Source organism: Pezoporus flaviventris, unplaced genomic scaffold, assembly GCF_033815535.1.
Source record: "Pezoporus flaviventris isolate CSIRO_AGI_PZ_B2104156 unplaced genomic scaffold, CSIRO_AGI_Pfla_v1 ptg000002l, whole genome shotgun sequence".
Taxonomy (NCBI): Eukaryota; Metazoa; Chordata; class Aves; order Psittaciformes; family Psittacidae; genus Pezoporus; species Pezoporus flaviventris.
Window position 1 is genome coordinate 8,215,494 of NW_026892550.1, and position 13,142 is coordinate 8,228,635.

General features: G+C 38.6%; 1 protein-coding gene across 16 annotated transcripts in view; it reads left to right on the forward strand.

Annotated features, from left to right (window-relative positions):
- Window positions 1–13,142, forward strand: part of ABLIM2 (actin binding LIM protein family member 2) — a 134,739-nt gene that overhangs the window by 60,520 nt on the left and 61,077 nt on the right. For all 16 annotated transcript variants that reach the window (XM_061468239.1, XM_061468260.1, XM_061468280.1 and 13 more), the window contains exons 5-6: window positions 4,009–4,135; window positions 5,759–5,852. In XM_061468239.1, the coding sequence (XP_061324223.1) occupies window positions 4,009–4,135; window positions 5,759–5,852 (221 nt within the window). The remainder of the gene's footprint in view (window positions 1–4,008; window positions 4,136–5,758; window positions 5,853–13,142) is intronic.

Below are 13,142 nucleotides of genomic sequence, written 5' to 3' on the forward strand. Positions count from 1 at the left end.
TGTTGTTCTTAGGCTGTGCAGGTTTAAAGAACAAAATCTGACACCAGTATGTGTAACTGAAACACAACAACAGCCTCAATAAAATCTAAGTGTAATTTAGACACTAATTTAGACAATTATCAGTATAATTTAGACACTATGCTGCATAAATGGTGTCAGGAAATACACATAAAAATGTATATGGCAGTTTTCAAGGAAAGTGTGACATTAAAAAGAAAAGCAAATGGTGCCATTATAGGGTTAACAATACCCATAAAAGCACTTGATTAAACCTGGAGTAAATGAGATTATTTGGAGAAAGTTATAATATAAATTTATTATTTTTGAGGATTTAGTCCAACTCCCGCTAAAATAAAATCCAGCATGATATTTAATAAGTTGTAAGTGATCCAGTATTGCTTCAGAAAATATCGGTGACAGGACTGCATAGGTGAATGCTGCACAGGAGGGTTTAACATGTGCAGCGTGACAAGAGGGATGTTTGCCTTGACCTCAGTGCTATCCTGTATTATCAGAAGATACGAACACTGCCCAGAAGTAATGTGGTCTTTTCATATCACCTTTTTTTTGCAACAGATCTTGGAGTGTCATTGTTGCTTTGAACTCTGTTCCTCTCCTGATTTGTTCACAAGTAGCACCATGCTTTAACTGTCAACCAATGTCTATATGCAATTAAACAGCAACAGCAATTCAGTTAAACAGCAGAAAACAAGTATTTTTAATGACTGTCACATCACATTGAGCTGGATTTGTCATGGGTGAGGAAGGGCCCCATAGATTGCTCATTTTTGTATATTAGCAAACCAGCCTGTTTCAGGGAGATATCTCTCCCTTTTGTGGAGCTTTTGGGGGGGTTTCAATTTTTTTTTCCTTGTCCTCCCCCCCACCCCCTTCCACCCCCCATTTCCCTACAGAAGTTTTCACCATTTTCTTTCTCTAATTTGTCAGCAAAAGCTCCTGTGTGAATGCGGTAAGACGCTATGCTGGTTTCCCTCTTGCTAATGCCGTTCTCTTCTGGAGAGGCAATAGCTCTTTCTCTTAGGTGGTTTCTCTTGTCACTTATTCCCGAGATCAATCATCCTCAGCCATCTTGGCTGGCAGCATTTGCAGATCCATACTTTAATGACCTATCATCTGTTTGTCTCCTTGTCATAAGGGGAAAGTGCCTTTGACTTTAATGGACGTTATTTCCCTGGTTGAGTACTGACAGTACAAGTTCATTTGATAATCTGTGATACAGAATCATTTAATGTATTTACATTCCCTTTCTCTGTACACACACACATGATTTTTTCTTGCAGTGCATCTCCCCAGTTCTCTCAGGTCACTGCACTGAGTCTCCCCAGTGCAGGTACCTGCAAACCTAAGCAAACCACTTGCCTCGAAGGTGGAAGCGTATCTTTGTGGCAAAACCTGACCTTGGAAAGCAGAAGCTTAGGTTTCCCCCAGATAAAATCTCAAACAGGTATTTAAACCTCAAATACAAGTCTGCTTTATATCTCATTAGAAATGGAAGAAGTCTTTCCATAGATTTCAGTGGAATTTGTTAAGTCTTGGTTCAAACTTGGATGGTAACATGTTGACCCATTGTTACACTGGGTTTGTTCCTGGCTCAGAACTGCCCAATACGTACTGTGTATGTTATTTGTCAGCCCATCTATCTCTGACTTGAGCTCAAGAATGCTTTCAGGAGATCTCTGCAACTCACTGAGCTCCCAACATCACTGCCCCCTCTGACCACTCCTTGTGTTTTTATCCTCCCACTTTGGTTTTGACCTCTATTATGCATTCCATTCAAAAGAAAGGAAGAACATCAGGCATTTTGCCTGAGTCCTTGATTTTTTTTATTATTATGCAAATACCTACCTACCTGTGTTGTTTCCTTTATAAAATGCTAGCTGTGAAAACCTCTTGTGGCAGTGTTGATGTTGAAAAACTACTCAGGGAAGAATATCAACATGTAGCAGAAAATGATGTGTTCTGCAGAGTTACGGGTTGAAATTAGGTGAGTCACCAAAGGATGCTGCATCCAAAACAGGAAGACAAGGATGTTGCATCAATAGGCACTGTTGGCATAGCAACTGCAGTATTTGTTTTTAATTATCTGGAACTTAACAGAGAAAACAACAGTTGGAAATAAAGAATTAGCTCACAAATGCTTCATTTCTGACCACCCAAGCTTAAACCAGTCGAATGGTGAATGATATCTGAAGACACAGTGTTGTATTAAGTTTGTGAAATAAACCCTCAACTAATGAGGTTAAATTAGATTACCAGATGACCCCCCAGTGCAGGGCTGATCACAAATGAATTTCTGATTGCAGTTAAAAATAGTGCAGAATACTGCAGTATTTTTTCTCTTGTGGGACTAAATCCAGACACACACCCAAATGTTCTCTTTTATTAGCAAAAACTCAAGTGTTCTGATCTACGGTGCACAAGCTTTTGTTCTGAGCTTGTTTCCACATATTGGTGCTCTACATGGTGACATTAGAGAGACATATTATTACTCCCTTAATCCATTCCAAATCCACTAAAGGAAAATAAGAACTGTCCTTTATTGTTGTGCACTCAGAAATGAGGCATTTACGATTGCACTAACAGAGTGTCTCATTAGGGTCACATAACCAACTAAATAGAATCTTAAATCAGAAAGTTTTTAAGAGGACTGTTTAAATGTTCTAATGAGCTCCTACATTTGGAGTTCCTTCTTAATAACTAGATAAATCTTTTTTTTTTTAATGCTTTTATGTGTCTTTCTCTTCTATGCAAGACATGGTTGTGGTTTTATCTTTTTTTCTCTTCTGGCATCTCTAAATGATTTCTGGGGTTTGTCTTTTCTGTAGCAAATAGTTGTTATACATGAATAATTCCTAAATATATGTATGTATGGTTTCACATAAGTTGGATGATATAATTGCATGGAATTGAAGGGTTACTGAGGTACTGATACTAGAATCAATTTATTACAGATATTTATTCCTATTTTTTCCACTTAGTCTGTTTTAACATTCTGAAGAAAACTATACTTAAACAGGAACCTAGAGTGAAGAGTGAATGAAATCTGGCCCTTGTAGAGTAAGGATTCATTTAGGATATACTGAACCAGATTAAAATCCCATGCCAGTGTCGCATCTCTAAACAGGGTGCTCACTGGTGGACTGTTGCTGTGGAATCTGAGGGTATATTTGTCTTTTCCTAGCGTAGTCAAAAGCATCTATTGTTTACAAACAAACAAACAAACCATAAAACAAAAACAACAAAAAGCAACCAACCCCCCCCAAATGTCCTGTTCTCAATTACTTTTATTGGGGAGTATAGCTATGTTTAACCAACATAGCCTAGCCTATGTTACCCAGTTATGACATGGTTTACATTGAATTTTGACTACCACTTTTTTTGAGCTTTATATAAGTGAAATTCTGTAAGTCATAAATATATAGTCATCCATCACATTCACATATTGCAATGTCACTGCTACTCCGGAGTTTGTAGCGCCTCTCATGTATTTTTCCTGGCCACAGAATTTCACATCAGAATTTCAGCTTAGGCTACTTTTCATGGTTGCAAAAAGAATTTTGGAATACTAAGTAAAGCTTTCAGGCCCAGAAGCAAAGTCTGATATGGACAATCAATTATTCATTGTAATCTCGTGACTGTTAGGTCTTTGTTATTAATTTTATTGGCCTGATTTACAATGCTTGAAAACAAAATTGGCAACAGTTTGTGTATTTTAAACGCTGTATAAACGTGGTAAAATAAAACCTAAGTCTCAGGAAATCTAAGTCATTATTTTTTTGCTTTGAAAGATTCATGTCTTCTAGCAATGTTAAGGCAATATCAGGGCAGCGTCACTTGTCATCCATCACCGAGCAGCCAGCAGTGAGCTTTAGAGACTACACAAAGCTGTTACTAGGACACCGACGGATCCTTGTACTGCAGTAATTGGTATTGTTGCAGGGCCATCTAAAGCCTGTGATTCACTCATATTGGATTTTTCTCTTGCAGATTGTGGGGGCTGTGGTTCAGAAATTAAAAATGGGCAGTCACTGGTTGCCTTGGACAAACACTGGCATTTGGGCTGTTTTAAGTGCAATACATGTGGCAAGCTACTGAATGCAGAGTACATCAGCAAGTAAGTTAAATAGAGAAGCATTTTCATTCATTTTCAGCATTCTTTTAATACCAAATAATTTAGCACTGCATATCCTTTAGTTTTTGCTCATGTATGTTGGGGGTATATAAATATTGGAGATTATTATTTAAATTATTAACTAAATTGTATTAGAAGCATAAAAATATTAATTAAGAAAAGTAAAAGTTGAATTTGTGTATTTATCTGGAATGGGACTTGACAAAACAGCTATGCTATAGAAAGGAATGGATGCAGTATGCTACAAAGCCCCACAGATACACCCTTAGTTACTTATGTTTGACTTTGTGCAATGCTGTTATGTGAACAAGCACGTACTATCATTTCCATGTGATTCACATAAGCAGAAATGTTCTCCAAAAGTTCATTAAGGAGGTATGTATCACACTTTCTGCTGCTCCAGACCCTCATGCTGTCAGATTTGGACTGGATGTGATGACAGCAATGAGAAGCAGCACAAAGCACACATGCAGACCAAGTCCCATGTCAACACTCATATCGGTGCAGTGAGATACAGGGCTTTCCCTGGCCAAGGCACCTGGGATTAATTTCTCCTTCAGAGAAGTGTGTTGATATGATGAAATCTTCTTAAACAACTAAATAACTCAGTCCCTAATGGCCAGAGATGATGGAGCTTCAGAGCCAATGTCCCACTGACTTTCAACGATTCTTTGGGTTTCGATTAATAGGAGTATAACATTTAATTTCACAGCTTGCAGGGGAGAAACAATATATAATAAAGGGTGTTCTCAAATAAAGGTTGTGCATTATCTCAGATGTTCTGCTATTCTGCTGTAGTTTGCTACAGTGCTTTTTTTTTTTGCTTGTTATTTAATAATAAAACCCCATAAATTTTAAAGATATAATTAGCATTAAATCCTCTTTTTGAAAAAGCTAAATGCCAAACAAAATAACTCAAGAGAAGAAACATCCTGCCTTCAATTAATTCAATTATTTATTGTGATAACTTATAGGTCATCTCGAAGCAATCAAACTTGTATGCAAGAAAATTAAATTTTATGTTTCTCCAGGGAAATGTTGAATAAAATTATGTCTCTGCTAATAAATCTGACTGATCATGGGCTGTTTTAGCGTAACACACTAAATATATTCAACAATGTGTAACTTGCACTTAGAAACAGGAGAAGAGTCTCCAGTTTCTTTTAGAGCTATTTATTTTCATTCATTGGCTTAATAGTCTAAGTGTAAAACTTCATAAAGTTGTGATCTAAATTTGATAAGTAAAGAGAAATGTGTAAATAACTGTTTTTTCCAAAAAAAGGGGAAAAATGTAGAAGAAGTTAATGAGTAATACTATACCAAAAAATGGTGTGAGGGTCTCAGAGACTACGTGTTGTGACAAGGGCAAAGATGGTGGCTGAATTCAGTGACAGAGCAGGAAAGCGGGATTGCAGTAGACTCAGGCCAGAATAGTTCATTAACTACTCAATTCTTTACAAAATTAATAAATAAAAATGTCTGGGAGGTGGGAAAGTCCATAAACTCCCTATGAAGTATTGAAGCATTAACAAATTTTAGCTGTAAATCAGTAAATCTATAAGCCTATGAAAAGCAATCTGTGTATGTGCCATTGTTCTTTCCTAGGGATGGTGTTCCATATTGCGAAACGGACTATCATGCAAAGTTTGGGATCAGATGTGACAATTGTGAAAAGTATATCACAGGCAGAGTGCTTGAGGTAAGGAGAACCTGTCATTCAAAACTATCTCAGAGTGTACGGAGAGACTTGTTTTTTTTAGTGTAGTTGTATGCTTACAAGTGAGTGTTAATGCAACAGTTTAATGTTACTTTATGGAGTACTAGGAACTTCTGTAATTCTGTTTTGTTTCTTCTGTTAATGATTTTGTAATACACGAACTCCCTAAATGGATGTTTATGGTCTGGAGAATGTTCAGGTAGCAGAAGTAATAAGTGAATGGGTTATTGGGCACATTTTGATACTTATGCTAAATTCCTTTGCAATTTCTGCTTTTTTATTTTGTTTTATGTTCCAAAAGGCTAGGATGAAGCTGTTTTAAAACTAAAATGAATCATTTGAAATGTATTTTTGCACCCAGGAATTAATATATTCTTTTGATCTTAATAGAATTTATCTTTGCATCTAATTGTATTGTTATCCTGTGTTCAATGATTATCCAGTTTTACTTTTTGCCTTTTCCTGTATTTTGTGAAGCCTTAGCAATAGTTAGGAAGAGGTTCCCCAGATCACTCAGTTCACTTCTTTCTCTTCCTCAGTTAAGAAAGCCTGGAGAGGTCCTAAAGGACTTCTATCAGAGAAAGATTGGATGGGAGTCATATGAAGACTTAACTATCCAAGTGGTGGACACTTACAGCTAGGTAGGAACTGAGAAGCAACTAGAAGGAAACAATGAGTCCATGCTAGATGGCATGATACAATGTTAGGGTTAGGCATAGGAGGCTTTTCTGTTATCAGATGTTTTTACAGACGTCTCCAAAAGCTGGTGTCTTAAGAGTGTGAAGGCAGCTTTCTCAAGTGGGAGAGGCAAAACAGAAGAAAACATGTAAAAAATATCAGAAACGTCAGATGTGGCCAGTGGAAGCTGCTATAAGTTTTCCTAGATGCCAGCCTTTGACAGTGAAAGAAAGGTGGTAAGAGAGGGTGGGCTTTGGAGGTGAAGCCAATTAACTTACATTCAGTGCAATAAGGGAGACAGCTGAATGGAGAGGCAAGAGGGTCATGGTCAAAGCTATAGAAAATTAGAGGTGCACTTTTTCACAGCAGGCTACAGGGAGTGATTAAGACTGAAGAAGAACAGGAGCTCCATTTTCTGTACTGGCTCTTTTGGCTTCACAATATTGTGTTTTTCTGTCCTGTTCTTGCCTTATCTGTCCTAAAATACATTTTTATTTGGTAATATTTTACCCACAGTATGGCTAAACAATAGCATGGGGGTTGAAGTGGTTAAGAGTTGGGTCCTTACTGGCTCTGTGGATGATGAAAGCTAAAAAAAAAGACAAGAAGATTTGCACAGTAACAGTACTGAATTGGATTTGTGGGACCCGGGGGCACATGTGTCTATACCTGTTTCTTCTAACTGCTTGGTGAGAGCATACTGAATAGGAGAGATCTTTGTTTTGGTTATAAATGGACCAGCAACAAACTTGAGAAAAGCTGTAGTAGGAATTTTACCATGACTGATTGCATATGTCTTTGTAGTTCTAAGTGATGTTTTTCATTAGTGCATGTATATGTCCACTTCCTCTCCCCTTCCCCAGTGTTATTTTGATGACAGTGATTTTCTTTTCTTTGGTACTGGTGCAGGCTGGGAGGAACTTTGATTGAAGTCTGTGGCATTTAGCTGTGGAAAAAAATGCTGATGCAAGATTCTGAAACCTTTTTTAGCAAAAGATGAAGAGAAAGGACTTTCACAATTTGTAAAAGCACAGCAGGGTCAGATAGTGTCACTGACAGGCAGGAAAGCTAGGCTGAAGTTAGTATGAAGCAGGCAATGGGTTTGAACAGCTACGAAGTTATTTAGTGTCTGGAGGCTTGTTACAATAACCTGGAAACTTTATGGTGTATAATCTTCTTTCCATAAGATTGTATAAAGCAATTTTGGTTTGTGTGCAACAGAACTGATGAAGCTTGAACACAAGTGCTTGTGCTGTGTCCTAGCATTTCACTGTCACAGTAGGTCCTGCTCCTCATGACATCTCACAAAATACCTGCTCCCATCCCCTCTGCTTCCCAGTGAAATATCTCAAGACCTTTCTTTACATTCCCACTGCCTGTTTATATGGTCGGGGATTACACTCTGCATGGTGGTCAGCCTGTGATTTCCATGAGCCTTTTGACTTCTTTAATGGATCACTTTAATGGCCATTGAGTTTCAGTGCTGGCCATGGAGAGCAATCAGGTGAGGAGGTAGTGCACACGTCATTTCATTAGGAAGATAGACTAAAAGTCATGACCTAAGCAAGCAGATTTGAAAGAACGCAGAGACCGTTATCTGTAGCTAACGTAGTTAAGTCATTTGTTGTTCGTCTGCAGCAGATGGACTTGTTCAGAAGGCTTGCAATTGAGGCTGATCTCTTCCGTCTGTCTGGTATCAAGCTCAGTGTGTGTTTGTCGCTTGTTGATATGCTTGTAATTCTCCTGGTCATGAAGACAGAAAGAAAGTAAAAAGTAGCCATACCTGTTTTTCATTAGAGGATGTATTTTTTTGTGGAAGTGTCTGGAATCCTGACACATTTTTCAAAACTTCAGTTTTTACCATCTTGAAAATAATCTGGAGATACACAGAAATAATAGGGCAAATTGCTATTAAATTGGGAGAAAATCTTAACAGCAGCGCTTATTAGGCAGAGGAATAGTTTCCCAAGGGAGCTGCTGGAAGCTATCACTTAGTGTTAAAATGAGATTGGACAAGACACTGGAAAATCTACGTTAGGGAACAGTCCTGCAGTGACAAAGGGAGGGACTATATGAGCTAACAGGATTTTTTCCATCTCTGATCTCTGTGATAATATCAGGAGGACAGCTGCTTCCACGATTATTGTGTGCCCAGATTTTATAATATTATCTCCCTTTCCAACACTTGTTCATTTTAAGTGTTTATTCAGCCGAGGAGGAAGGAGAAGGCAGTTAGTGTGAGTTACTGATAACTTATAAAAATATAGCTGGTTTTGTAGGTTGCCAGCCAAATACAGTGATGATTTACTTAAATTCATCCTTCAGTCCGGTTTGTTAGGGCCAGATTCATACCATGTAGTAAATGAGCTTAAACCCAGGATAACTCTGTTCAGAATTCCTTTCTTGTTTCATTCTTCCCTTCCAGTCCACCTTGGCTTGGCCCCAGTCTCCCAGGGAACTTGTACTGGAAATGCTACAAAAGGGGCTGAGCAGCTAATTTACGGAGACCATAAATTCTTCTTTTGCTTTCAAAGGCAACAGTTTTGCTGTTCTTTTATAAAACCCCTGCCCACCAGTGCTTTTATGGGCAAGGTTCACTTTGCTCAGGGAGCATACAGAGCACTGTTCAATGCAGCGTCAGTCCTCTCCTAGAAATTGCTGTGTTTTATCCCTGACCATACATGTTGATAAACCTGCCAACTTAAATGGGGATCAAGAGGTGTCTGGAGTTTATAGTTTGACTAAAAATGCTGTGTGACTGAAAACCTTCAGGGAGAAAAAGGTTTCTTTTTAGTGCTTATGCTGTAGCTCTGTTGCCAATCCAGTAATAGCTAAAACCAGGGAATAACACAGAATATAAACCCATTTTAAAATAACAAGCTGTTGATTTTTATAACCAGCCATCTCCCTTTTGTCATGTTGCAATCTATTTCTCTGTGTTTGGCACTAAAAATACTTTTTCCTCTATTTCTCTATCACAAGCACTTATTTATTAATTAAAATCTGAGCTTGCGCTAATGAGCATGTCATAAAAATAGACAAAATAAGTGTTCTTGCCTTTTTTTTCTAAAAATATACTGTATTTCACATTCTAATTCAGAGCCTGATACAAATCCTTTTCAATCAGGAAAACCCTTCCCATTTATTTCATGATTTTTAATCAGCCTTCTAGCTGTCTTTTGCTCAGAGGAAGCAGGGGTGGGTTGCCTACATCCTAGTCCTTCCCCCACAACAGGCTGTGCAGAGGCTTGGAAGGCTGTTGAGGTGTGTGGAGAAGCTGTGTGACTCCTCCTGGTGCCCTCTCCTGGGGAACATGCCTGTGTTTCCTTAACATCCAGTATTTAGAAACTTTAATTCAGTTCTGGCACCTCTATTTTAAAATAGTCTGTGCATAGTTACTAAATCTTTGGGTACAGTTTGATTTTAGCTTTTTTGATCTTCTCCCTTTTAATCGATGAAGTCTAAAGATAATTTATGGAGAACAACCTTAGTTTCTCTCAACTTTCATTTTTGAAAAACTGAATGAACCAAATTCTCCTCTGCTTGTAAATCATAGAATCATAGAATAATTTGAGGTGGAAGGAGTCTTCAAAGGTCATCTAGTCCAAATCCCCTGCAATGAGCAGGGACATCTTCAACTAGATCAGGTAGTTCAGAACCACATTCAGCCTGGCCTTAAATGTCTTCAGGGATGATGAATCCACCACCTCTTTGGGCAACCTGTGCCTGTTTTTCAGCACCATCATTGTAAAAGACTTTTTCCTCACATCCAGCCTGAATCTCCCCTCCTAGTTAAAAACCATTACCCCTCAAAAAAATAAAGTCAGCCCCAGGCTCTTCTCGTGATGCTGTTGGACATTCTCGCCATATATTGCTAGCAGGAACCACCTTCTGTCAGTGTGCATGAACACTGTACACCAGATGATGTCTCATTACCACCTTGTGCAGTTGGAGTAACCTCTTCCACTGTTTCTAAAGTACTTTCTCTGGTATATCTTGCACGGAGTGTGGGTTTTTTCCTGTGGTTTCATTGATACTGACACCCCATAGCAAGATGTGAGCTGGGGGGTGTTTCCCTTAATCTGCCATTTCAGCTGATGATTTCCTACGTTGTTAAAGGAAGCTTTCTTACCCAAAGAAAACCTTCTGAGGTGTTTTGATGGCAAGTGCAGTATATGCTGTAAGGGGATCAACTGTGATTGTTTGGATAGGCAACTGCAGCCCAGCAATTGCAAGGCTGAGCTGCCTGACAGAACGCCTCTATGACCAGCTATACTGGTAGCTATGAACAAGCTAGATCTCCACTGCTACTAGCCATTGTTCTGCATTTCATGTGAATAAAAGTTGACAGTGGAGCACACTGGAAGTTATGCTTTTGGAAAGGTCTTTTTGTCTTTATTTATATGAAACCCAACTGCTTCTGTAAGCAGTGAGGGGTATTTTCAGTACTTGATTATACTTCTGTCTACAACTTTCCTATGATTTCCACCTACATGGCTGTGGTGTAAATGTGTTTTACAAGTGCTGGTTTCACTTATTAAACATAAGGATGGGTTCCATTGCTGTGTTTGATGTCCTGACATGGCATCATGGCACTCAGTATATGTGGAGGAAGAACGGTTTGACATATTTATGGATTATAAGTATGTGTAAATGGCTAGCAAAGTATAATCAATAAATCTTTTAAAAATCTATTAGTCACGAGTGTATGCTACCTTAAAATAAAGGAACAAGCGCAATAGGCATTAGGCAGGAATGAGACTAGAAATGACAATAATTTACATGTCAAATGCCATTTATAACTCAGTGACTTATTAATTAAAAATTAATTTTTTTTGTATGTGTGTTTTGCTTTGCCCTAGGGTTAAGCCACTTTTGTTTGTAGCCACATCCACTTTGTAAATCAATTGCCTTTTCCTTTATGAAAGTCTCAGTATAGCAGAGAGACGAGACTAATTCTTTATAGCAGGGTGTACCAGTTTCTGCCTGCAGTGTGGAAGAATGGTTCATTCTGAAATGTCTGTTACCCTGCTGTTTCACTAACAACAAAACCTAGTGATGTGTGAAAAGTACTTGAGCAGCAGCTTATAGTGCAGTCATTAATACTGAAACATGCAATAAAAGCAGCTCCATCTGTAAGAGCGAAGGGTTTCCTGTAGCATGGGCAGCCGTGTGAGGGTTGTCAGTGCAGCAGAAGGATCCAAGTGTCAGTGCTAGTCTTCAGTTAGAAACTGCTCTCTACACCAGTTTTTCTCCTATCATGAGAGAAGAAGGAAAGAGACGCATCTAAATAAATCGGCATTAGCTCTTGCAAAAGGAAACCCTCTAAGGTAGGAAACATTAACTAGCACTTTTGATGCATAGTGTTCGCTGAGATGCAAGGCATTTTGCAGCTTGAGAACAGTCTCTGTTTCAGTGCTGCTTGCATTCATCTGGGGCTGCTGGTTTGCAAAGGCAGGTTGATCATCAATGCAGAGTATCTGAACTTGGCTGGGTAAGTGTTAATCGGCAGTTGACTTAGACTTTCTGCTTTAAAACAAGCATCATTAAAAGTACTGTCAACAAGCATATAAATAGCAATGCAAATGTTTTTGACCTTAGATTTTAGCCTTTTCTGTAGTACAATTATATTGTTTTAGATACATTCCTCTTATCTTTATCCCACCCTCATCCTTTCCTTCTCCAGAAAGATATAGAACTACACCTCTGTATATTTATTACCTGAACTATTAAAAACAATCAGGAAAAAAGAGTGCATATTGAAAGAAACTGTTTGCACAGCTTTTACCCTATAAGTCAGTTTTTATGTTTATTGAAGAACAGCACTGAGTAGCATTTGGTGATATGTTAAGCCTGTTATATTTTTACCAAACTAAGGGATTCTGCAAACTGTTTCTGAATAATACAAACAAGAAGTTCAGATTTGAACTTCTGGTGAATAGAGAAGAAAGAATGACTGTTGCAGCGCTTGTGGGGTTTTTTGTTTCAGTTGCTTGCTTGCTTTTCTGTTGAGGATTTCTCTCATATGTATGGAAGAAGTCCCCAGTAGTGCTGCTGTGCATTTGTGCCTGTGTGGGTCTGCATGTGTTAGGGTTTTCTTGCAGAGTTAGACTCTTGAGCCAGACAGATCAGTGAAGGGTGTCCACTGCCTTCTCAAATTATACAAAAAAATAATACCAGTTACCTATCTTAAACTATCTCAATTAATTAATTACAGCATCAAAGCAGTGGTTCTCACGGTCACCTTGATACCTCCTGAGCCTCAGACACAAACAGCTTACAGTATGTCTGTTACAATGCCTCTCTAAGCAGTGTGTTGCTGTGGTGATGCATTATTGTTACTATTTGCCAGCATTTGAATATTTTGACAATGTAAATGTTGCACTTTTTGGATGTCTTCTGTTCCTCATCCCATTGCTCTGTATAATTTAATTTCTGGTGATCTGACTCACACCTGGGGTACATTGTTGTCAGCAAAGCCGCTGCTTTGCAGTGCCCTGTACCTACCAACCCACAACACAGCCAACAGCACAGGTGCCTCCTCCAGCTCTCTTCTGAACCATGACAGTGGTGCAGCAGTAAGTGCACTTAGTG